This window comes from Artemia franciscana, chromosome 13, assembly GCF_032884065.1.
Source record: "Artemia franciscana chromosome 13, ASM3288406v1, whole genome shotgun sequence".
Taxonomy (NCBI): Eukaryota; Metazoa; Arthropoda; class Branchiopoda; order Anostraca; family Artemiidae; genus Artemia; species Artemia franciscana.
This window is the reverse complement of record NC_088875.1, coordinates 34,234,204-34,260,534: the sequence shown is the minus strand read 5'-3', so window position 1 is coordinate 34,260,534 and position 26,331 is coordinate 34,234,204. Positions and strand designations below refer to the sequence as shown.

At 37.1% G+C, this 26,331-nt stretch overlaps 2 protein-coding genes across 2 annotated transcripts in view; both read left to right on the top strand.

Moving 5' to 3' along the window:
- Nucleotides 1-26,331, top strand: part of LOC136034852 (protein KRI1 homolog) — a 180,631-nt gene that overhangs the window by 145,669 nt on the left and 8,631 nt on the right. The window contains exons 9-10 of the mRNA XM_065716319.1: nt 18,902-19,011; nt 23,186-23,452. Of these exons, the coding sequence (XP_065572391.1) occupies nt 18,902-19,011; nt 23,186-23,452 (377 nt within the window). The remainder of the gene's footprint in view (nt 1-18,901; nt 19,012-23,185; nt 23,453-26,331) is intronic.
- Nucleotides 4,878-11,025, top strand: LOC136034851 (phosphatidylinositol 4-kinase alpha-like). Its single transcript, XM_065716318.1, has one exon. It carries the CDS (start codon nt 4,963-4,965, stop codon nt 10,978-10,980), a length of 6,018 nt encoding a protein of 2,005 aa, XP_065572390.1. The 5' UTR covers nt 4,878-4,962; the 3' UTR covers nt 10,981-11,025.

Here is a 26,331-nt window from a genome sequence, read left to right as displayed (position 1 = left end):
TTTAGAAGGACCTCGTAACTCAGATCTCTTATTTTAAATCTCAACCGGATCCAGCGTAATTGGGGGGGGGGCAGTTGGGGGGAACCGGAAATCTTAGAAAATACTTAAAGCGGTGAGACCAGGATGAAACTGGATGGGAAGAATAAAAACCTGTCTAAGATACGTGACTGACACAACCGGACCGGATCAGGTCTCTTTGGGGTAGTTGGGGAGGGGGTTAATTCTGAAAAACTAAAAAAATTAGGTTACCTAAAAAAATTTAGGTAAAAATTTACTAAAAAAAAATATAACTTACGAACAGGTGATAGGATCTCAATAAAATTTGATATTTAGAAGGATATCGTGTCTCAGAGCTCTTATTTTAAATCCCGACCAGATCTGGTGACGTTGGGGGGAGTTGGGAGGGGGAAACCTAAAACTTGGAAAACACTTAGAGTGGAGGGATCGGATGAAACTTGGTGGGAAAAATAAGCACAAGTCCTAGGTACATCATTGACATAATCGGAACGGATCCGCTCTCTTTGGAGTAGTTTGGGGGGGGGGGGGGGGGTAATTCTGAAAAATTAGAAAAAATGAGGTATTTTTAACTTACGAACGGGTGATCGGATCTCAATGAAATTTGATATTTAGAAGGATATCGTGTCTCAGAGCTCTTATTTTAAATCCCGACTGGATCTGGTGACATTGGGGGGAGTTGGGGGGGGGGGGCCTAAAACTTGGAAAACACTTAGAGTGGAGGGATCGGGATGAAACTTGGTGGGAAAAATAAGCACAAGTCCTAGATACCTGATTGACATAACCGTAACGGATCCGCTCTCTTTTGGGTAGTTGGGGGGGATTAATTCTGAAAAATTAGAAAACATGAGGTATTTTTAACTTACGAACGAGTGATCGGACCTCAATGAAATTTGATATTTAGAAGGATATCATGTCTTAAAGCTCTTATTTTAAGTCCCGACCGGATTTGGTGACATTGGGAGGAGTTTGGGGTGGGAGAACCTAAAATTATGGAAAACGCTTAGATTGGAGGGATCGGGATGAAACTTGGTGGGAAAAATAAGCAGAAGTCTTAGATACGTGATTTACATTATTGGAACGGATCCACTCTATTGGGGGGGGGGGGTTAATTCTGAAAAATTAGAAAAAATTGCGTATTATTAACTTACGAAGGAGTGATCCGATCTTCATGAAACTTCACATTTAGATGGACCTCGTAACTCGGATCTCTTATTTTAAATCTCAACCGGATCCAGCGTAATTGGGGGGGGGGCAGTTGGGGGAAACCGGAAATCTTAGAAAATACTTAAAGTGGTGAGATCAGGATGAAACTGGGTGGGAAAAATAAGCACAAGTCCTAGATACCTGATTGACATAACCATAACGGATCCGCTCTCTTTTGGGTAGTTGGGGGGGGGGATTAATTCTGAAAAATTAGAAAAAATGAGGTATTTTTAACTTACGAACGAGTGATCGGACCTCAATGAAATTTGATATTTAGAAGGATATCGTGTCTCGAAGCTCTTATTTTAAGTCCCGACCGGATTTGGTGACATTGGGAGGAGTTTGGGGTGGGAAAACCTAAAATTATGGAAAACGCTTAGATTGGAGGGATCGGGATGAAACTTGGTGGGATAAATAAGCAGAAGTCTTAGACACGTGATTTACATTATTGGAACGGATCCACTCTATTGGGGGGGGTTAATTCTGAAAAATTAGAAAAAATTACGTATTATTAACTTACGAAGGAGTGATCCGATCTTCATGAAACTTCACATTTAGAAGGACCTCGTAACTCGGATCTCTTATTTTAAATCTCAACCGGATCCAGCGTAATTGAGGGGGGCAGTTGGGGGGGGGGAACCGGAAATCTTAGAAAATACTTAAAGTGGTGAGATCAGGATGAAACTGGATGGGAAGAATAAAAACCTGTCTAAGATACGTGACTGACATAACCGGACCGGATCTGCTCTCTTTGGTGGATTGGGGGTGGTAATTTTGAAAATTGAGGTATTTGTAACTTACGAAAGGGTGACCAGATCTTCATGAAGTTGGATATTTAGAAGCTTTAAAGTGTTACAGGGGGGGTAAAGTTATTTGATTGTAGGGTTTCTTATAAAGTTAAGTTGGATTGTGGCATGGGAGCTTTATAGTTAAGGGACATAGAGTGAGAGGGTTCTATTGACAAATTTCTATAACCATGAAGACAAAATCATTATCATGACGTTCAGGTCTCCCGAGTTGGGCAGATTCCCTTGGGAACGATCCAGTAGACAATAGGAACTGTACCTGGTACCTTGACTCAAAGACAAACACAATTATTGACAATAATTTTATTTTCTTACTTCATATACAACTTCAGGTAAAATGACTTCAATGAAAGATAGTAGTATAATGTGCATCAAAGACTGAGTAGAAAAAACTGAATACACTCCTAACTTTTGGTTCACCTTATATATCCAGAATCAACCCGGATTTCTAAATTAAGCACTGGGTAGGCTGACCTCAGAAATGTTGCAATACAACTGTTCTTTTGATTATACAACATATGGTCTAACCTCCTTGCAAAGATTTATTACAACGAGGGTTTTCACCTCCAGTTTGTTGACCAGATCAGAAATAGAAATCTGGTTTCTAATTGGCTTTATTCAAAAGTTTGAATCTAATTTTGGTAGTGCTTGCAGTAAGATTTGTACCAAAGGTAAAAAGTATCATTTTTTGCTTGCTATAAAACTTGTGCCAAAAAGCACAAATCCTATGAGATAATGAATTTACACTTTAAAATCTTTATATGTATAAGAGATTCTTATTTTGAAACCTTCTAAAGTGAACGAATGAGAGATTTGGTTTTGAGTTCTGAAGGGGGGGAGGGGGGCTGCTGGTCCATATATCACATATCCCCTATCCCGCTGTAGATTGACGCCTTCGTCAACCAGAACATTCCCTGTCCTTAAATTTTATCTTTCTTAAAGTTTCTTATTATCAAAATATTTTTATTTTAATTCTTTCACCTCAAAAATGATTATTTAAAGAAAACGTATATATTCCTACACCTTGTATTGAACCTACACCTTACACTTGAATTACATTAATACATCACTTGACATTAATAAGGTTTATACGTGAATACCTGGTTCCAAAATTTTTTTTTGTATTTATTTAGTTTTCAATTGATCCCAGGTATTCTTACAATAAAGTGTAAAATATACAACATTATATAAAAAGAATTACCACTTGTATTTTTATTAAATTTAAACTATTCACTATTTGGCACTTTTTAATTGTTCATCACTTGGTATTCTGGAATATTACGCACCGATCACAATTCTCATGTCCTTGCCCTATTTACTGATTGAACTAATGTAATGTCATTCTTTAATTTATCACCCTTAAGTTTTTTTTTGTTGCTTGAAAATTTAGCAATTGTAAAGTCTGTCTTGTTATTACGCTTTTACAAAATGGGAAGTGCAGGACTTGGAACACCTATCCCCAGCAGTTTTAAGTACAAAAGTACAGCCGGTACTACGGCCCTTCCGTTCCGTTCCCGCTCTCTTCTGCATTTTAAGCGTTATTCTTATTGTCTTTAATTTATTCGACTGAGGTAGTATTTAAAACCTTACTTTGTGGTTGATTCCAAAGTTTATAAGATTAGGAATTAGAATGTTCTGTTCCCAATCTTCATCTAGGTCTGATGTTGCTAATATCGGGTCTCAATGTTGAATTAGGTTATCATCTATGGTGCCTTTGTGGGTATGTTGTGGTTGTACCTGCTGGCTGGATGTTACATCTTCTGTAGTCCACGGTGTTAAGTTAGAAAGATGAAAATGATTGTAGTATTGTAGATGGCGCTATTTGAGGTGTCATGTGGGTGATAGCCTTCTGGTTGAATCAGGTATTTTTGGGCATTCTTCGGCGGTTGATGAATCATGATAGGTGTTTTCCAGTTTTCGACCATGACGTGTCGTCGGCCAATGTCAAGAGCATGCCAAATTCTGTAATAAAAAATTTCCAGGCAGAATCATATGGTTATTAAACAGAATAGCAACAATAGTATATAATTATAAAAGCGATGGTATAGAATATTGTAATTAACATTAATTATTTTGACATTTAATTGCACTTGTTTCAAGAATGATTGAGTATATGATAAGTATATGATTATATAATTAAACAAGTAACACTGTTTAAAAGCGTTGATTAAGCACATGATTAATTTGGAGTTTTTTTTGTATATTTCTAATTCTTTATACTCCCAACGCAAGGCTTTGTAGAAAAGTAACGTCTTTTTATAGCGTCATAGCCTTTCTATTGCCATGTATTAGGAATATTTAGTTTAGGAACACAATATCGAAAATTACAAGAGACAACCATTCTCTTGTTTATATTCTTGTTTATATTGTTTATATATATAATCGAGTCTCCATTCTCTTGTTTATATTAAAAAGGGACAAGTGATTTATACTTGTCAGAGGTCTAGATTTTACATAAAAGTTTTCTGCCAAATATTTATATTTTTGATGTAATTCCGCCAAAAGAAATACAATTAAATTGTATCTTAGCCTTTTATCTGTAATACACCAACAATATTTATTAAAGTAGGGACTGGATATATGAATATATGGGAAAAAGACCTCGATTTTCCCATACTGTTATATCCTCCCTTTATAATGGCTTAAATATCATCAGGAGCTGTAGGGTTCAATTGATGCATTTCTTGAGCATCAATTGCATCGTTTTTTATCTTTTTTCGTCTCAAGAGCTTTCCATAGTTTACTGTGAGTAGCGCTCTTATCGTTAGAGATATAAGAAATACCATAAATAAGGTTATTATTATATTGTACCAGGAATTTGGTGAGAATAAGTAGAAGCAAAAGAAATAATTTATGAGTCATCAGACTTTTTAGCTATTTTAATTGAGTAGGCCCAAGCTTTATAAGCTACTTATGTAGTTGTCTACAAGTTAATATGAATAATCAACTACTGCATCGTCTTGGCTACTCACTGTCTTTAATCAACTCCTGTCCTTGGGAAAAGGTGTCAAAGATCTGGTTACTTTGTCCCAAGCTTTCATCCACTGGGTGTGTGATTACAAATGATGAATACAATGCAGTTGTTTCACTTGGAATATATTTCCTAAATTCTGGCTTCTATCATGAAGATAAAATTATACCTTATCTACTAAAGTTTGTAGAACAACTGCCTAAATGTATATTTAAACAGTCAAAGGTTGCACCAAAAAATGAAGTTATTCCACTGGCTGAAAAATTTGCATTCACCTTTGCTACTCTGCTAAGTGACATTGCTACCAGGCTGGAATCTGCCAAACATGGTATCCTGGATGCCCTCATTAAGACGATCATAGACCTTGTAGATTCCTTGACGAAGACATTATCGGACAGCAATGAGCTAGATAATCAAAGCTCGTTCAATGTCTGCGTTCACGTAACCCCTCTTCTGATTGGCTATCTAAGAGCATTTGGAAGGTTTTCTAGTGGTGAATCTCCGCTTTTACAGCTCCTTTATCCGAAAATGAAACCCGATTATGGAGGAATTTCGCATAGACTCCAGGAAAAAAATTTGAAGAATGTGAAGAGAACTTTATCATCTAGTTCTGTCTCCAGTGTAGATGTTTCTGCTTTCGGGAGTTCCTCAAGCCTGGAGAATAAGCAAATGGATTTTCGAACCCATTTCTTTTGCAAGCTGGGCTCTAGTTTCAACCAATACGCGGCATTGACGGTTCTAAGAGATACATCCACTTCGATTTCAATATCAGATGGTCCAATAAAGGAATTACTCGACAACTTGAAAAGGCTGTCCAACAACGAGTTCCAGACAAATTTAGACAAGGCATCTTTAGCAGTGTATAACAGCAAAATAGTTGACAACTATCCTTATCGATCTGTCAGTGAAACTGTGAATTTAGCTGTCATTGGGTGTTTTCGGGAAATTCTGCATAGCAAACCAGATTTGCCTGCAAGCTTTCTGAAGGATGTTTACCAAATTGTGGGTGATTTGTTCAAAAATGGATCCGCCGAGCTTAGTCGAGAAAACCGTTGCGATGGTGAAGCGAAATCTCCAGTGGATCGGTACAAGTTAAACGTCCAATTAATTGCAGCTTGTATTGATACATTGGTCTGGGCAGTCTCAGATGAAGTCTCGGCTGAAAGTCTTGCTATGAAGCTGGTTGAAAGAATACAGACGAAAGCCCAATTTGAACTACCGTTGCACATGACATGTCTTGAGGCTCTGGGAAAACTAGCTGAAAAATTCCCTAGATGTTCCAACAACTTCATCATTGGGAGTCTCAAAGACTTTTTAATTGCTCCGTCATTGATATTAGTGGCTTTGGAGCGTCAGGCTGACTCCTTTGGCTCCAGTTTAAGCTCTTCCTGTTCAATTCGAAGCGATAGAGCGAATTGTTCAGCCCTAGCTGCTGTGAACTGTCTTTGTGAAGCATCTGTCCGGAGTTTGTGCCTAGCACTCAAAGCTGGTCAAGAGGTTGAAAAGAACGCAACAAAAGCTCTCATCTTTTCTGTGTCCTATCGGATTATCACTAATAAAGAACAGGAGCGATCTGAGGTTTTAGCCACTCGTAATTCGGTGATGTTTCTGGGCCGTCTAGCATTGAGTTGTGACAATGAAAAAGTCGCAGATGAAATTCTGTCTTTGTTCCAAACCCAATTTGGGTCAGGATCCTTGGAAAGAGATAAGCTGATTATGGAGCAAATGGGACGAATGGCTGTTGGAAATATTGGGCCCACATTTACTGACTCTGTTTTACGATTTTTGACATCGGTGGCGGTCGAAGGCGCCCACTTAAGCTACACTCCTCCGGGTACAATTGATAGAAAGGCCTTAAATAGGACTATGGCGTCGGAAGCGCTAAGCACTTTTGCTCAAGTAGCCACAGATATTCAAGGGGATGTGGAAATGAACGATCTATTAGTTCGGCTTCTTGAAATATTTGTTCAGTTTGGCCTCGAATCGAAGAAGGCCAGTGAAAAGGCGCCAATTGCTGCTAAAGCATCTAGTTGTGCCTTCAATTTGGGTATGCTTATTCCAGTTATTGCCTCTCTAGTGCGACGGATGCCTCATATAAATCCACCAGAAGTTCGTCTTCACAAGCTATTTAAGGACTTCTGGCTTTACTATGTCGTAATGCGTTTCACTCAAGAAGAGTGCGGTATATATCCTCATGAATGGTACAAGGGTCTCTGTGAAATAGTCGTAAAATCGCCTTTACTAATTTCACAAACTCCATTCATATCAGAATTTAGAGAACTTCAATATACAGCAGCTCTTAGAACAGATGGCGTTCAAAGCACTGAAGTCCAGGAGTTTCGAAATCAAATTCTCAATCTACTTGGGAATCCTCCACAAGATGTCAGCAATATTATTGGAAAGTTAACCTTTGCACAATGTACTTATCTCTTGTGTGTTTATTGGTTGGAGGTTTTGAGAGTGAAACATTCTGATAAGCCGAATTTCTACTATATTTTTGATTATATAAATGACCCAGCGATTCAGAAAGATAAAAGCCAGATTTGGAAGTGTGTATTAAGTGTTGGTGAGAAAATATTCTCCGAGTTTTTGGACGTGATGGCCTCAAGACCTAAAACGGTAGAGACGGGGAAGGAGCTTGAAAACCACGCCCAATTTCTCTTGCTCTATTTTAATCATCCTAATGATCATGTGAGAATGGTTGCTGATCGGTATCTATCAACGCTTGTGAGCAAGTTTCCTCAAGTTTTGTGGAATGGCAACGTGTTAAGAACCATGCTAGACATACTTCAGATGTTATCGAAAACTTTGGATTTGGATCCCAACGAAGGGCCTACAAAGATTCAAGTCCCTGGCATGCGGAAATCAATATTATTGCCTGACACATTGGATGGTAGAGAGAATATTGTTCATGATTACGCCGATCGTATCAAAGGCATTCTGAAGGTAGCCTTGATGGGTTTCAATTCTGAAGGTAGATGGGCACCGAACACGACCCGTTCACATCTTCAACAGTATTGGCTCGAGAGTGGTAATTCCACTTCTGTCTATGACCACTGTGGTCTCTCTATTATTATAGAAGCCATCCAAGAATGCAAAAATTCCTATGCTTCAACGATTCCTGTGCCCTCTACTGAGAAACGAAGTTACCGAGTGAAGAATGACGTTTCTCGTTTCTTGGATGGAACAAATCAACGAAGTAGGTTCTCTGGTGAAGTGCATGGTGATGTAAATCGTCAGAAAATTGTGGCTGACTTATTAGTTGCCGTAAAATCCAGAAATGTTGTGGCTATGAAAGAAGCTTATTGGTTGGCTACTGCTTTGGCTATCAAACTGGACAAGATTGATAGACACTTACTAAAGATAATTGGTTCTGTACCGGTTGATTTTTTTGAAGAGGTTCCAATGAAGGTGGCAATTAACTGCTGGAATTGGAGTTTGTCAGCCAAACAAGACTTGGAGTTCTTACTACTGGAAGAAATACTTTTGGCTTGGAAGGCAACTGTTGAACGGAAGATGGGTCTCTTTTCCCTCGATATACCTGAAGATAGTCCATTAGCTGCAGATGAAGACAGTATCCTCGAGCCAAAACCGCCTAATGTTGCTGCTCATAATCTTTGGATCCGTTTCTTTCTTGAAAGAATAGAAGTGGCAAAATGCTCAAGTCAAGATCATATTGAACTCTTCGCCATGATGCTGCATGGCTGCTTACCGCTTGATATTGATGAAAGATGGAATTTTATAAGCAGGCATCCTGCTGCTTGTGGAGTTCGGTTTAGATTGCTACACTGTGGACTTAGTTTGCTGCAGATGGACGATCTCCTCCCAAAATCAGTAAATAAAAATGTTCTTCGTGAAAGGATTTATCAAACCTGTTTGGACTATTTCGCTGGCCCAGTGAAATGCCCCACGCAAAAGGAGCAGAAACTTTTAGAAGATACAATTTCACTTCTGAAATTCTGGCAAGCTAGCGTTGCTGGTGAGAGTGAGAACACCCTAAACTTATCTTTTGGTGAAGCTAGGTCAACTCCGGTTAGTGACGTAACAAAAACCTCTGGTGGCTGGATAAACACCGTGAATCTACCAGGTGGTAGCACCATCTCCTGGAAAAATATTAGAACGAAAAAAGCTCTGGGATCTGAGGAGAAAGTTCGTGTTTATAATCGAAAGAGGACTTTAATTTTATCTCTTCTGGCTGTTGAAATTGAATTTTTCTCAACGTGGCACAATCCTCTTGGATCAGTTGAAAATCAGCTACCCGGTGAGCAGACAGTACTACAATGGAGACAATCACAGTATCCAATCAATGAAAAACACTGGAAAGAAATCATAAATTCCTCTTGGGATATAAGCCCATCGCTTACTGTATTCCTGCCATCAAGACTGAAAAATATAGAAGTTGCAACGAAAGAGGTAGAGCGTTTAGTTCAGCTTCATCCTGACCACGTGGCCCACATTCCTGAAGCTCTTGACTTTCTTGTCACTGCCGATTCAATTATTAACGACATTCCAATGTTGTCATATATGCTTCATTGGGAGCGTGTGTCTCCTGTAAAAGCACTTTCTTATTTTTCGAGACAGTACCCGCAACATCCAATCACGGCACAGTATGCGGTACGATGTTTGAATAGTTATCCTCCAGATGCCGTCTTATTTTACATTCCCCAGCTGGTGCAGGCAATTCGTTATGATACGCTATCATATTTACAAGAATTTGTCAAAACTCTTGCAAAGAGGTCACAGCTGGTTGCTCACCAACTTATTTGGAACATGAATGTTAATAAGTTCAAAGACGAAGAAGGCCATCTAAAAGACCCAGATCTCTATGATATCTTAGATGGCACTGTAAGCACTATAATTGAATCACTCTCAGATGCTGCCAGCAATTTTTATAGACGAGAATTTGAATTTTTTGAGGCCATAACTTCAATTAGTGGGAAAATCAGAAATTTCCCTAAAGGGATAGAAAGAAAAAGAGCTTGTGACAATGCGCTTGGACTAATAAAAGTTCAAAGTGGCTGTTATTTACCGTCCAGTCCCGAAGCCCTTGTTCTGGATATTGACTATAATAGTGGCACGCCACTTCAAAGTGCTGCTAAAGCGCCATTTTTAGCCAAGTTCAAAGTTGTACGACACGGTATAAAAGAAGTAGAAAATATTGCACTGAAAAATGCACAAATACCAAGGTCTTGTAATGAGTATGTACAAGCAGCCATATTTAAGGTGGGTGACGATGTGCGACAAGATATGCTCGCTCTTCAGGTTATTTCCTTGTTCAAGAAGATATTTCAACAAGTGGGTCTCAACTTGTTCCTGTTCCCTTATCGGGTTGTTGCTACTGCACCAGGATGTGGAGTCATTGAATGTGTGCCGAAAGCAACGTCAAGAGATAATCTTGGGAGACAAACTGATATTGGATTGTATGACTACTTCTTGAATAAATACGGTGACGAGACAACTCAAGAATATCAACATGCTCGAAGGAATTTCGTCCGGTCTATGGCTGCGTACAGTGTTGTCGGCTACCTTCTTCAAATTAAAGACAGGCACAACGGGAATATTATGCTAGATGAAGATGGTCATATTATACACATAGATTTCGGATTTATGTTCGAGTCATCACCTGGAGGGAACATAGGCTTTGAACCCGATATTAAGCTCACAGAAGAAATGCTAATGATTATGGGTGGTAAATTAGATGCAGCACCCTTTAAATGGTTTATGGAACTGTGTGTTCAAGCTTTCTTGGCTGTCAGGCCATACCATGAAGCCATCATATCTCTAGTCTCTTTAATGCTGGATACTGGTTTACCATGCTTTCGAGGGCAAACCATTAAGCTGCTTCGGGCTCGGTTTGGACCACAGATGACAGACCGGGAAGCCGCCGCTTCTATGATTGAAGTTGTCAGAAAATCTACTTTGAATCCCAGAACTAAAACTTATGACTACATTCAGATGGTCCAAAATGGAATTCCGTACTAAAACAATTATGTTTTATCTTTATTGTTGTTGCATGTTAATCAATGTTATTTAATGCCGAAGAAAAACAAAAAAAACTGCTACGGGGGGGGGGGGGGTAAAGTTATTTGATTGTAGGGTTTCTTATAAAGTTAAGTTGGATTGTGGCATGGGAGCTTTATAGTTAAGGGACATAGAGTGAGAGGGTTCTATTGACAAATTTCTATAACCATGAAGACAAAATCATTATCATGACGTTCAGGTCTCCCGAGTTGGGCAGATTCCCTTGGGAACGATCCAGTAGACAATAGGAACTGTACCTGGTACCTTGACTCAAAGACAAACACAATTATTGACAATAATTTTATTTTCTTACTTCATATACAACTTCAGGTAAAATGACTTCAATGAAAGATAGTAGTATAATGTGCATCAAAGACTGAGTACAAAAAACTGAATACACTCCTAACTTTTGGTTCACCTTATATATCCAGAATCAACCCGGATTTCTAAATTAAGCACTGGGTAGACTGACCTCAGAAATGTTGCAATACAACTCTTCTTTTGATTATACAACATATGGTCTAACCTCCTTGCAAAGATTTATTACAACGAGGGTTTTCACCTCCAGTTTGTTGACCAGATCAGAAATAGAAATCTGGTTTCTAATTGGCTTTATTCAAAAGTTTGAATCTAATTTTGGTAGTCAAAAAAGTATCATTTTTTGCTTGCAGTAAGATTTGTACCAAAGGTAAAAAGTATCATTTTTTGCTTGCTATAAAACTTGTGCCAAAAAGCACAAATCCTATGAGATAATGAATTTACACTTTAAAATCTTTATATGTATAAGAGATTCTTATTTTGAAACCTTCTAAAGTGAACGAATGAGAGATTTGGTTTTGAGTTCTGAAGGGGGGAGGGGGGCTGCTGGTCCATATATCACAAAAGCTCTAATTTTAAATTCCGAACAGATCCTGTGACATTGGGAGGAGTTTGAGGGGGAAACCGGAATTCTTGGAATACGTGAAAATTGGGGTATTATCTTGCGAATAATACCCCAATTTTCTTGGGGTATTACCGTAATACCAATAATAGGGGTATTACCATAATACCAATTTTGGTATTATCTTGCGAATAGGTGATCGGATCTTAATGAAATTTGATATTTAGAAGAATTCATGTCTCAGAGCTCATTTCAAGTCCCGACCAGATCTTTTGACAGTGGAGGTAGTTGGAGGGGGAAATCTTGGAAAACACTTGGAGTTCTAGGAATCGGGATGAAGCTTGGTGGATAGAATAAGCAAATGTCCTTGATATGTGATTGACGGAACCGTACTGGATTCGCTCTCTTTGGGGGAGTTGGGGGGAGGGGCTCAGTGATTTGGCGAGTTTGGTGCTTCTGGACGTGCTAGGACGATGAAAATTGGTAGGCGTGTCAGGGAGCTGCACAAATTGACTTGATAAAGTTTATTCCCAGATTAGACCATCCGGGGGGCTAAAGGGAGAGGAAAAATTAGAAAAAATTAGGTATTTATAACATACGAGTGGGTGATCGGATCTTAATGAATTTTGATATTTAGATGGACATCGTGACTCAGAGGTCTTATTTTAAATCCTGGCCGGCATTAAGCCTCTTATTTTCCTTTTAAATCAATCTATTGATTCACAGAATTTTGTTAGAGCTCATACCATATGATCTCTTGGCTCTTAGCTCTTCTTGCCTCGTCACAAGTGCCATATGAGCTCTTAGCTCTTGTTCTTTTTATGTATTATTTGTTGGGCAGTCAGAATTCGAGCTCCTACTAGCCTGTTAATTTGATTAATTAATGTCAAATATATACAAGCTATTTTATGTAACGAAAGATACTGAGTAGTGTTGGTTCTCTGGGGGGAAGCAAGAGAAACAATTTCGTGATGCGAAAAAAAAACTGGTATAGTATTTGTTGAGACACGGCTAATAAGGTATATGCATGATTTCAAAACATGTTTCAAATAATTTATTTTTTAACATTTCTTCGTTTTTCTTCTTTTTTTATTAGCTGAAAAAGAAATTTGAACAATCTAAGACATTTTTTCATTTCTTCTAAAGGATTTTATTGTTTCATTCTTCCCACGCTAATATTATTCCTTCAATATCTTTTGTGTTCCGAGAGTTTATGTTTTATGCAAAATACAGTCAAATGTTTTATCCTAGACCCCCTTGAATAGTCCCTTTCCTTGATTACGTGTCGAAGAAAACTTTTTGAATTGCTAAGGGAGATAACAAAACAGAACTTCATTCAAGCAGAAAGCTATCTTCAGTCCATGTTTTTGTCCTGTTTTTGCTTTTATGCTTCTTTTAAAAAAGAGTTTCTAAATATACTGTTAGTCAGAAACGGATCTAGAGCAAAATCTGGGGGGGAATGTGACAAAGGTGCCAATAATTGACCAAATTGACAAATTTATTATAAAAAAGATAAAACCCAAAAAAAGAGGGCACCATAAAAATCTTGGAGGGGACGGCCCCGCCCTCGATATGCCAGTGCTCCTAGTTGTGACTCTTATCTTTGACGCATATAGGTGAAAATGAAAGGTTACCGGGATTTTTTTTTATAGGAGTAGGGGTCAAAGTCTTAGAAAGTACATTTTTAAGCCCAATTATCTTAATTTTGGTTAATTATTATATCTTTGGACGAAAAGTCCCTGGTTAGGGTAGTGGATCTAGGTGCTTGGACGGACTCCGTGTGGGAGGGTACTGAACGTTTGATAGCATTTTCTAGCCCTTTTTCGGAAATATATTGTTTTTTTTTCTGAGTTAATTTACCTTATTGGTACACCGATGTATATACAATTCCATCCTCTGTAGTTTTGACGTTTATTGCTACTTTCTATCTAATGTTTTGAAGTAATGAAGGAAGGCTGTCTGGAAGCAGAAATGTATAAGGAGCTTATTTCGCCGCCCCTACGCTTTTGTCGTTTCTGATAAATAAGACGTCTTCCAGACGTAGGGAAGTGCGCACAATAAAATAAAAAAAGGAATGGTTGAGACCGACATTGTCATTATTTGATAAACTGACCAAACAGGCTGTTGGACTGCAAGTGTAAAAAAAAAATAATAATAAAATAAAAAAAAAAAAAAAAAAAAAAAAAAAAAAAATAGTTTCAGCCTTTAATGAGGAACAGAAAAAAATCTCTCCTCGTCCAAACCCCAAAGAATAAGTCCCCTATTCCCCTTCCGAAAAACTATTGAAAGCTAAACTGGACTCCCATGCGGTGAGACAAAACTGTATATACTTATCGACAGGATAAAAGTATTGCCAGTATGCAATCTCTATAACGGGAAATACTCGCTTGTTCTCAAACTTCAGGCGTAAAAAAGACAAAACATATGACTATCTTTTGAAGATGGAAACCTACTGAATCTGACATACCTCACCGGACAAAGAAATTCTCTTAGGGTATCCCGTCGTATAACATCAAGGTGTTATTTCCAAATTAGTGATTGGCTGGGAGCTGTGGTCACTTACCGATTTAAAAAGTAATATTAAATTCCAGAATTAACAAATTCTCCACCCTAAATCTGTAAACTGTGAACCTTGCTGCCAAGCTTGAGTTATGATTTATTGCGCTAATCAAAACTTCTGCCACAAAACCAGGAAAGGGCTTTGCTCAACGAGCATGGAAATCTGCCAAAAACTAAAAAACAAGCTGGGTTCTAGTAAAGACAAAAAGTCAAAGCCTTCTAACGCCACCTTGCAAAATGTAAAACTATTATTTTTTTTGTGCTGGATAACGCTATAATTCATGTGGCACTCTTAGTTTTTATTCGTTTTAAAGTTGTTGTTTTTTTTCAAACGTAAAAGATCCGCTTCTTTTTAACTTCCTTTTTAGGGGCGCAGGCCATCTAAGTTTTTTTTTGAAAATGAGCTTTTCTCACTATACGTCAGATTATTTCTAGTTCTCAATCCTTTTTATCTTTATCTCTTAAGAGGTGATGACAAAATAATGAGTTGTAATGGTCATCCTGTTAAGAAAAAGTCTGACTTGAGTGGGGAATTGTGTTTTGGGACTACCTAGGAAGCTGGAAACCTGTCATTTTGTATTGTTCTCTCAGAGAGGTCATAATGTGTTTTCTTACTAGGAGCCACAGAGTGCTCTCAACTGTCAGAAAAGGTCATGACATATCTATTTTTGAAGTTTTTTGCGGGTTTTCAGCTCTTCAAACGATTTTTATATTGATTTGATAAATGGAGGGGCTTACAGGTAACAGACGTAAAGAAGTGGTGTTATTAACTCATCTCGGAGGTACTAACTTCATTTTTACTTTTCGTGCCAGGGATCTGTCCTCATCAATCTAATTGGAAGAGAATGAATGGTGTATTTTTGTGAATGTGGTAGGAAAAACAGTTCTTAAGACGAATGACGTTATCAGAATTATGTGGTTACCTGAACCTTTTTTTAGGTTGTAGTCCAGCGGTCAAAGTATTACATTCTGGATACAAGAAGAATTTGTTCCATCTTTTTCTAGTGAATAGATCTATTCTTCTAAGGATGGGTCAAGACCATTCCTAGGGCGGGTAAATCCGTGAAAAATTAACCTCGTTTTCTTCCCTTCACGAAAAAAATTGTCTAAATCGTCCTTAAAAAGAAACCTCGGCCGTAGTTCCCATGCCACGACAGCTACAGCATCCAGGTCAGCTTTTCTCTGTCAGTCTTTGCTTTGAACGGCTCTATTACAAAGCAAGTAGTTCAATGCAACAAGTGATATTAAAAAAAATCATAGATTGTGACAACAGGAAAGGTGCCTTGTTTATTAATCGGCTCTTTGAAACATAAATCTTAATTCGAGCTGGAGAGGGTTTGAAGGCACTGGTTTTTTTTTGAAGAGAATTCTTTAATGTCCCTAAAAAGTGGTTGCAAAGTTTTGTACGGGATAGGCCTATGTATTTTTGGTTTTCTAAGGGTAACCAGGTAACTGGGCATTTAAATTGTTCTAATCAAAAAATAAATAATAATTTCTATCAGTTTTAGTGATAGAATTATTACTTGAAAATCGATGAATTATTTAATTGATGCTTCTGCTGGTCCATTTTTCATTCAAAACTCTTACTGATATGTGTATTTTAAAAGAGAAATATTCTTTGAATATTTAATAAAAATTGACAATTCTCAAGCAAATGATCTTATGATCCTAAATGATGGTTCGAGACTCCTTGAGGGAAGACAGCGACATTATGAATCGCCCTGGGGAAAACCAAGGAGGATAATTTTCAGTTCCCAAGAAAGGTGATAAACATAATCTTTCACTTACATTCGTATAATTGGATGTCCTTTTTTAAGAAAAAGGACATCGAGTAAACATTAAGGACACGAGTCCTTAATTAAAGGACACGAGTCCTTTATTAAAAGGACACGAGTAAACATTAATTTTTGATTTGTAGTGTGAAACGTCAGTGCTGATTCAGCTTTTGGTTTAGATTCCGACTGTGTGTTTATAAGCTCTGTAACACGTTTTTGCCATTCATATTTTAATAGGTCATTCTTGGATACGGGGGGGGGGTGATCTTATCTTAGGTCATTTGGAATTAATGAAGCAACATCATTGTCTAGGAGTTGTAGGTCACCAGATAGCATTGAACCAACTTGAGTTTCCGGTCAAGAAATATAAACTGCAATTTAATAACACTGCAAATACATATATATATATATATATATATATATATATATATATATATATATATATATATATATATATATATATATATATATATATATATATATATATATATAGGCTAGGCTAGGCTGGCTGTTTTCTTCATAAAAAGTAATGTAACTGTGAAAAACAGTTACAATAATGTGCTCCCTGACTAAGCAACCATTTTTATTGGACTCGCTTTTTTGTGTTTATCTGAATGTATCATAAAAGATGGTGTACCCATCGCCTTCCTGTAAGAAAGTTAAATTCAAGTATTATGTATCTAAAATTAGATTGAAAATAGACATCAACATGAAATGAGTAAAGGAAGAAGAACTACCCCGTTTAATATACTAAAAATAATCATTTAAAAAGCGAATTTGAAGCTACATATTTCAAACTCTATAAAACTTAAAAATATTAATAATTTTGTTGTTCCAAGATAAACCGACTGAGTGGTGTGGGTTGAATGCACCAAAATATCTACTCCTTGGCCGCAATTTTGTCACGAGGAAGATCGAGGGTATTGGGTTTGGAGCAAGGTATAGTTGGCTACCGAGTTAAGCTCGGATGTTCCAAAGGGTACTCAGCTCCCTCTCTAGTCAGGTGTGGACGGCCTAAGAAAAATAACGTTACCTTTCGTCTTTCTATCACGGAGCAGGATCCACATCATTCTTAACCTTGTTTTCTCCCCCCCCCCCATCCACTTTATGGATCCAGGATTTTTTTTCTCGTGTTTCTTAACCATAAAAACTCTGTATTAAAAGGTATTTAAGTTGAGATAGTTATGCTGCAGGGAATTGAAATGTCATATATAAGAACTTCTGGTTTCTGTGACTTTAATAAAAATAAACGAATATTTAGTTTTAGCAAGAATTTCGTTATATGTAAAGGGTAACTTCAAAAGTAAACTGAGCTAGGAAAGTAAAGTTTAGCATCAAGTTAGTACAGAGGTTTAGTGTAAATGTCAGCAAGATTAAAAAAAAAGCTATGTCCTAGGGATTTACTCCAAGGACAGAGGGCTGTTTTGAATATATAAGATATATGTAGAATATACGAGAGAGAGAAACAGTGCTAGAATGTCATTGGTTACCTTACTTTTCGCGGTACTTGGAAAAAAGTCTGTCAATTTCTAGTGAACTGATGCTCTATTTCTAGTATGTGAAAGTTTGGTTGAAGCTAAACACTGACTGAAATTTGCCAAATAACGTAGTTATGTAACCTGGATGTTGTGTTTGATAGGACGTAGAATTTTCTGAAAATCTTTTCGAAAAAAAGGTTGCTTTGAAACTGTCTATAAACGGATACTCATTAGAGTAGTGCATAAATAGGACGCTGTTAGTTATTTTAAGCCTAATGTTGGTGGAGGAGATTCGAATTTTTCAACTTTTGTTTCGGAATAGAGGCAAACCTGAAATTCGTCTACGTAAGCGCTTTAGAAAAAAATTTTTTTTTTTTTACTTCTTATGACAATTCGTAATATTTGAATTTGAATTTGGTTGAATTTGGCCAAAATTGAATTTGGCGCCAACAAGAACCTAGCTTAGAATGGATCCCCATGTACTTTATATTAGAAATTCTCCTCCATGTGTACCTTCACTTAGCAGCAGGATATTTGATTACTCCTAATCCAAACCGATTCAATAATCTAAGGGCTCTGGACCATGCCTTCTCATCTGCTAACATACCCTGTCTAAGATTTTCCCAGAAAATCCATTTCTTAAGAAAGTCTTCTCTTACCATTCATCAATTAACAACCAAACTTGAGTACAGAGGTTCTTGCGTCAACCTCTTTTAGCTGAGATTGGATCCAGGGCCATGGAGCTTGAGCGTCTAAGAATTATCTTTGATAAAGGCAAAGTCCCTTACATCTCTCTTTTTCGCAATGCCAATCTGTTTACTCTTTAGGAAAGAAGAATAAAAATCATCTTGCGTTTCGTCAATTGTACTCTCCATATCCCCCAGAAAAGTCGCTTTTTCAAAAGTCCCCCTTCTTACCCTAATAACATTTTTCACAAAAAGGTATAAAAGCACTTTTGTTTGTCATCGTGGAAAGGCAGTGGTGTCATCTATATAAATACCTACGTCGCAATTTTTTTTCTACTTTACATAGGAAAAAAATTCAACTCTGTTGGGGTTTGTGATAGAATTGTGTAATAAAAATTATCTGAACCCCGAGCAAATATTAATGGATTGTTCTTCAAGTATTTTTTTTTTTTTTTGCATTTTAAAAATATGGATAACGATTATTAAAGTTATACTTATTTGCAGAAAACTGGGACTATTATGGGATTGAAAACCAGCGGAATAAACAAGGACAAACTGATGATGAGTCACAAATCAATGAAGAAGACACGAATCCCGACGATCCAAATTTTAACGTAAGTAGTCATTTCGTCTGTGTCAGGGTTATAGGTTGTATCTGACATTTTCATTCTCTGATCTAATTGCAGAGAACCCTCTGCTAAGCTGTTCTCAAAGGGATGACAAGTAAGGCGAGGTATATCAGGAGGATCAAAGGGAGATTGGGCATATTATTGCTGTACCGATAATACAGGGAATAGTTTAGCAGATGATTTTACTTCAGAAGTATAAATATGTCTAATACGACCTTACGGTGTGTCAGCTACGATTTTTCAGTTATTGCTAATATTTTCAGTTTATTTAAGTGTATTCAATTTTTTTTAAGAATTGTCAGAGTGATAGAGAAAGCAGCACTTATTTCAAAATTTGTTTCAACATTCGGAAGGTGAGAACTTTTGTAGCCAGAGGCGTCTTTGACCAGTTTACTATATATCTTTCCTCCATTATAAATATATCCAAATTTATGTTAATAGCGAGGACTAGAAGGGATATACTCAAGCACTTATCGAGAATGAATCTGGAATATAAGGTGGAAGACTCCTATCATTGTTATTGAAAAAAATTAAAATTTATTGAAAAAAAATTAAAAATTAAAATTGAATTTTAAAATTTGAATCTGAGTAGAAATGATCTTGAATGCTCCTTTTTGATCCTCCCTCATTTCATGACAAAGTGACATTTTCGTTCTAAAAAAAATCAAAAAAATACAAGTTTTTTAACTGAAAGTAAGGACCAACATTAACAGTCAAAAAACTAATAGAAGTCATTACGTATATAAAGGCAGTTGTCCCCTCCTCAATACCTCGCTCTTTACGCTAAAATTTTACACTTAGCTCCATTTTTTTAAGAATGGCTCCTGAAACTCAAGGATTTTTAATTAGAATCATAAGCTCCCCTAAAAATTATAGAGCCTCTCAAGTAACAGCCCCTCACACACACACACACCAGAACCCCTCCCCCCTCCCCCGAAAAATGTCTGTGTACTTCCCAATAACCAGTTCTATATGTAAACAATTGGCGAAGTTCATAGCTGGGAGGCACTATTTTTGTCACTTAAAAGCTCCAATAAAATTTTTGATTTTCCATCAAATGAGCCCTATCCCAATCTTCTAGGATCACTGGTTCGATACGATAGCCCCTGAGGAAAACAAAAAAATTAATATGCATCTGTGATCTCTTTTGCAAAAAAAAAAATCCACATTTTTGCAGGTAGGAGCTTGAAACCTCTACACTAGAGTTCTCTGATATACTGAGTCTGATTGTGTAATCTTCGTTAAGATCACTTGATATTTTGATGGTGTTTCCTCCCTTTTTTCAAAAACTTTTGATGGGTAATATCAAACAGTATGTATTTTAATTTTGAATAAGCATCAGAGTTCGATTCTCTTGATGTATCTATTGTTATCAAGACTGTGTTTCTTAGAGTTTACTATTGAGCCGCATCGCTCCTTTTTTACAATTCTTTACCAAGAACAGTTTGGCAATGCTGATTTCCAACAGTGCAATATTATGTGAAATTTCGAACATCAATATGTTAGAACAGCTTAAGGCGAACTGTCTTCCAATCCAGAACAGGCAAAATATGTTCGACAAAAAAAATGATAGTTGCTCCTGATAGGCGGTATGTTTGTCCCCTGTTTAAAAATTAGGATGAAGACTTGGACCATTTTCTCAGGAAATGCCCGGTACTCTTTGATTTATGGGAAAATTATTTGAATAAGATTAATTTGATGCTTCCCGGTATCCTGCAAAATAGTAAACCCGACCACAATATTTCGAGTGGGAGTGCATATAGATAAATCCTTAGTAAGAAGAAAGTTTATATGATTAATTTTTTTTTTTTGTTAGATTAGGTATTTCCGCATTGTATTCTGTTTTTGCGCGTGTTTGTAATTTATTACTCTTGTTTAATTTCCTTGCTCGTTTGTTATTTATTTATATTTTTGTATGTATATGACCCATGGGCTTTTGAAATACACTTATTTATCTATGCTTAACTTGAGATATGTGGAGCAATTTATAATGCTAAAGTGACATTTCGTCGCTAAGACTGGGGAGGGGGGGGGCTTAGAGGGTGGCGGTTCTTCTATTGAGATAATATCTGCTCGTTACAATTTTAACGTTGCTTCCAACTTTTGTTTGAAAAAAAGTCTTCGTTTTTAGTACTATCAGCATATATTTACGTTTTGAAAATTATTGTTGATATATTTATGGCGTTTATTAATTATTATAATAGTTTTTTGGTATAATGAAGATGGAGTTTTTGGCTGAGGGTTGTCCTGTGCTGATCAGATTTAAGTTATTTTGAAGGTTTGAGTGTTGCCGTTTGGTTTCTCGCGTCGCGTGGCCCTAATTCTATGAATGAAATATAGGTTACTAAGTATTTTACCATTTATTTTATATTTGTTGTTTTACCATTTACTTTATAACCTTCGTTTCCTGTTTCCCTAGTCATTGATATTTTCCGGGGGAGGGGTAAGATTTGTTCCGTATTTTGTGATAATTTATTGTTGACTAAATGAACTGAACTTAATAAATTTTTCAAATGTACCTAGCATAGGGACTTACCCTAATCGTTTATTAGAATTAAGCGGTTGCCAAGTTGAAATGTTCAAAAGAGTGACTCTTGGCTGGTAAAAAAAAAAATACTTGCACGTGTGAAAGTTTTTTTGCTCATCCCTATTTTAAGAATTACGATTCAGTCGTGGTTCATTATGTCTCATCTGGTCTCCTTTCGCTTATTGGAATGCTTAGTAGTGTGATTTATCTGCCAAACGGTAATAATTGTTTCGTAATGCCTCTGGGAATTTGTTAATCAATAGGATTTGGATTTCTTTAAAATACCAAGGACAATAAAAATCAAATCTAATTTTTTGAATTGGTTAAGTAGAATACGTCTTTAAAAAAAGAGAAAAAAACCAGCAAATCAATTTTAACGAAAAAGATTTTTGGTGTAGGCGTGCAGTTTGAACCCCTACTGGGATCAAGTTAAAAAATAAAGGACATATGTGAAAAAAATAAGCGAAAAAATATATAATGGTGCAACTTCAGAAGTGTAACTTTTCTGGTTGTTTTAGCCAAAGACAGATACTGCCATTATTTAGCAGTAATTTAAGTTAAAAAAAACTGACTGAATGATTAAAACTATGCAAAAGTATAGCCCTAGAGCCTCGTCTTGATTTACATCATTCACCTTACGAGCAGCAGGGGTGGGTTCGACTGGACATCCAATTATAGCCGCTGGAAAATTTGAAAGTTGTCCAGTTATATTGACTGTCCACAAAAAATGCTGCTGGCAGGGTAAATGATGTCAGTCAAGACGAGACTTAACGTACTGTTTCCAAATAGGAATTGAAAAGAAATGTACTTATCACTGGACAGATAAAAATCTAAGCTATGTATTATTTTGTTTGTAATTAAAATTAATTTAGACTAAACACTTCAAATTATTATTCAATTGTCTTACCAACAGGAGATTTTTTTTTAAGATTAACTAGGTTAATCCGATTATGAAACAAAAACAAATCACTATAATAATACTGAAACAAACTAATGAAACGTGGATTGATAGTTCTATATATATATATATATATATATATATATATATATATATATATATATATATATATATATATTGATATTTGATATTTATTGTATATTGATATTTATTCGTGAAAGTCATGGTAATTTTGGATTTATTAACATTACAAGTGAGAAAACCTTTAAATTGTTTTTGTTTTCAGTAAAGCGCAAATGCGTAGAACTTTCAAAAGTCGAGAGCACTAAAACTTTCATTTTCCGATTGAATGACCTCACCCCAAAATACTATGTAGCCTGAGAAAAAAAAATAATACATTGAAGCCTTCTTGCTTTTTACTTATAGCGCTGCCCATACCTGTGTCGCTTATGTGTATGTTGGCCTTCCGGCACCATGTAGGGGGGGGAAGTTTTTTTGTTGACTCTAAGGTTCATCCCAGATAAATGAAAAGTATTTACTGTCAAGTGTACCTTTCATTTGAAATATTATGCTCTCTGCGAATTCGTATCAAATCGACCGATTTTAATAATTTTCTCCCTTTTAAGAAACTTAAAGGTACCTGTTAGCCTGACACTCCTCCATCGCTAAAGACGGTTAGGCATATTTTGTGGTATTTTTTGTATTCAATAACGAAATTTTGTTGTATTATTCAGATGGACGCTGATTACGACCCCAGGGCAAATTTTCAGAAAGAAGTACTAGAAATGACCTCAAAGAAGAAGAAAGGAAAGAAACAGTCTGCTTTTGCCAAGGTACTTGAGCAATATAAACCCGTTTTTGATCCAAAACAATTTGGATCGTATGACGAATATCTCGAAGAATATTACAAGCTAGACTATGAAGATATTGTTGCGGATATGCCGGTACGATTCAAATACAGAAAAGTGGTATCAAACGATTTTGGACTTACAACCGAAGAGGTATTCATTCTCTTTTTATGGCAATATTGTTTATTGCCTTTTATGGCAATAATTTAATAATCTTTTATGGCAATAATATAGCGATCGCAAATTCTGTCAGTCGGTCTGTCTGTCTGTCCCGGTTTTGCTAGTTTAGGCACTTGCAGGTAAGTTAGGCCGATGAAATTTGGCAGGAGTATCAGGAATCAGACCATATTAAGTTATAAATTGTCGTTTCCCCGATTCGATCATCTGGGGGGAGTGGGGGACGGTAAATCGGAAAAATTAGAAAAAATGAGGTATTTTTAACTTACGAAAGGGTGATCGGATCTTAATGAAATTTGATTTTTGGAAGGATATCGAGTCTCAGAGCTCTTGTTTTAAATCCCGACCGGATCTGGTGACATTAGGGGGAGTTGGGGGGGGGGCCTAAAATCTTGGAAAACGCTTAGAGTGGAGGGATAAGGTTGAAACTTGGTGGCAAAAACAATCACAAGTCCTAGATACGTGATTGACATAACCGGAACGGATCCGCTCTCTTTGGGGGAGTTGGGGGGGGGAGGGTTAATTCTGAAAAATTAGAAAAAAATGAGGTATTTCTAACATACGAAGGAGTGATCAGATCTTAATGAAAGGTGATGTTTGGAAGGATACCGTGTCTCAGAGCTCTTATTTTAAATCTCGATCGGATCTGGTGACATTGGGAGGAGCTGGGGGGGGGACCTAACTCTTGGAAAACGTTTAGAGGGGAGGGATCGGGATGAAACTTGGTGGGGAAAAATAAGCACAAGTCCTAGATACGTGATTGACATAACCAGAATGGATCAGCTCTCTTCGGTGAGTTGGGGAGGGGATGGTTAATTCTGAAAAATTAGAAAAAATTAAGTATTTTTAACTCACGAAGGAGTGATCGGATCTTAATGAAACTTTGTATTTAGAAGGAGCTCGTAACTTAGATCTCTTATTTTGAATCCCGACTGGATCCAGTGTCATAGGGGGGGGGGGGGACCTTGGAAAACATTTAAAGCGGAGGGATCAGGATGAAACTTGGTGGGAAGAATAAGCACAAGTCCAAGATACGTGACTGAGATAACCGGACCGTATCTGCTCTCTTTGGGGGAGTTAGGTGGAGGTGGGGGGGGGGGGAATAATTCGGAAAAATTAGAAAAAATGAGGTATTTGTAACTTACGAACGGGTGATCAGATCTTAATGAAATTCGGTATTTAGAAGGATCTTGTGCTTTATTACTCTCATTTTAGATCCCGCCCAGATCCGGTGACATTGGGGGGAGTTAGATGGGGAAAACCGGAATTCTTGAAAAATTGAAAATCGAGGTATCTTACGAATGGGTGATCGGATCTCAATGAAACTTGATATATAGAAGAATCGTATGTATCAGATGCTCCATTTTCAATTCGAATCGGATCCAGGGAGATAGAGGATTGGAGAGGGGAAACAGAAATCTTGGAAATCGGAAATCTTGTAGAATGCTTAGAATAGAGAGATTGGGACGAAACTTGATCGGAAGAATAAGCAAAGGTATAGATACGTTATTTACATAATTGGAACGGATCCGTTCTCTTTGGGGGAGCTAGGGGTTGTTAATTTGGAAAAATTAGAAAAATTGAGGCATTTTTAACTTAAGAACAGGTGACCGGATCTTAAATGAAATTCGATATTTAGAAGGAACTCGTGTCTCAGAGTTCTTATTTCAAATTTCGACCGGATCTGTTGACATTGGGGGATGCTGGAGGGGGAAACCGGAAATCTTAGAAAAGGGGATGAAACTTGGTGGGTAGAATAAGCAAATGTCGTAGATACGTGATTGACGTAACCGGACTTGATCCGCTCTCTTTGGGGGAGTTTCGGGACGTGCTAGGACGTTGAAAATTGGTAGGCGTGTCAGGGAGCTGCACAATTTGACTTGATAAAGTCGTTTTCCTCGATTCGACCATATGGGGGGCTGAAGGGAGAGGAAAAATTAGAAAAATTCAGGTATTTTTAACTTACAAGTGGGTGATCGGATCTAAATGAATTTTGATATTTAGAAGAACCTTGCGACTCAGAGCTCTTATTTTAAATCACAACCGGCATTAAGCCTCTGATTTTCCTTTTAAATCAATCTGCTGATTCTTGGAATTTCGTTAAAGCTCATACCATATGAGCTCTTATCTCTTGTTTTTCTTCTTTTTTTTTAACCCAAGGTAAGTCTACTAATAATGGACGATTTTTGTGGTTTTATGACTAAAGCAAGCCGAACAATTTCTGGCTAAAATTGCCTGGAAGAAACATGAAATATTTACCTAGAGGGGTCAGAGTAAATAAAACTTTTCTCCGAGACCCACCATTTCTTGCGAGATACTTCAGGCCATTGAACACCACTAGTCAATACAATGAGCAGCTTTCGTGAACTAATTTACAAAAACCGTTTTTTTGGGGGGGGATTTGAACTTCCAACGGATTTGCTAACATTCTGAACCATAAAAGCAACGATCCTCCCGCAAGAAAATGCTGGGTGTGATTCTTCCTTCTAAGAAGCTTTCACCATCCAGCTCAATTGTCCCTCTGCATAAGTTATTCCTTAGCCTTATTGCCTAATATGGCTGCTGACAATTTGCCGCAATTCCTGGCCCCAATCCGGAAGATCCAAGTAGGGGCCTCAATGGTGAGTGTTTGTACTAAAATCTCTTCAGCCTCTAAGTGACAGATTTGGAGCGATATTAATGACCGTTATCTATAAGTGCATCCACAGATCTTCCGGTAATTTATCAAGCTAATACGTGAAACACACGAAAACACGGTAATGTCGCACTACCTACAAAAGAAGGCACACCGCACTAAGTGCTTGATGAACATCTTTCTGGAATTAGTGAATAGTCGCTCTGCTATACCTTTGACC

What these genes read in the sequence shown, in the direction of transcription:
- LOC136034851 (XM_065716318.1), top strand. Translation starts at nt 4,963, where the DNA reads ATGAATAATCAACTACTGCATCGTCTTGGCTACTCACTGTCTTTAATC.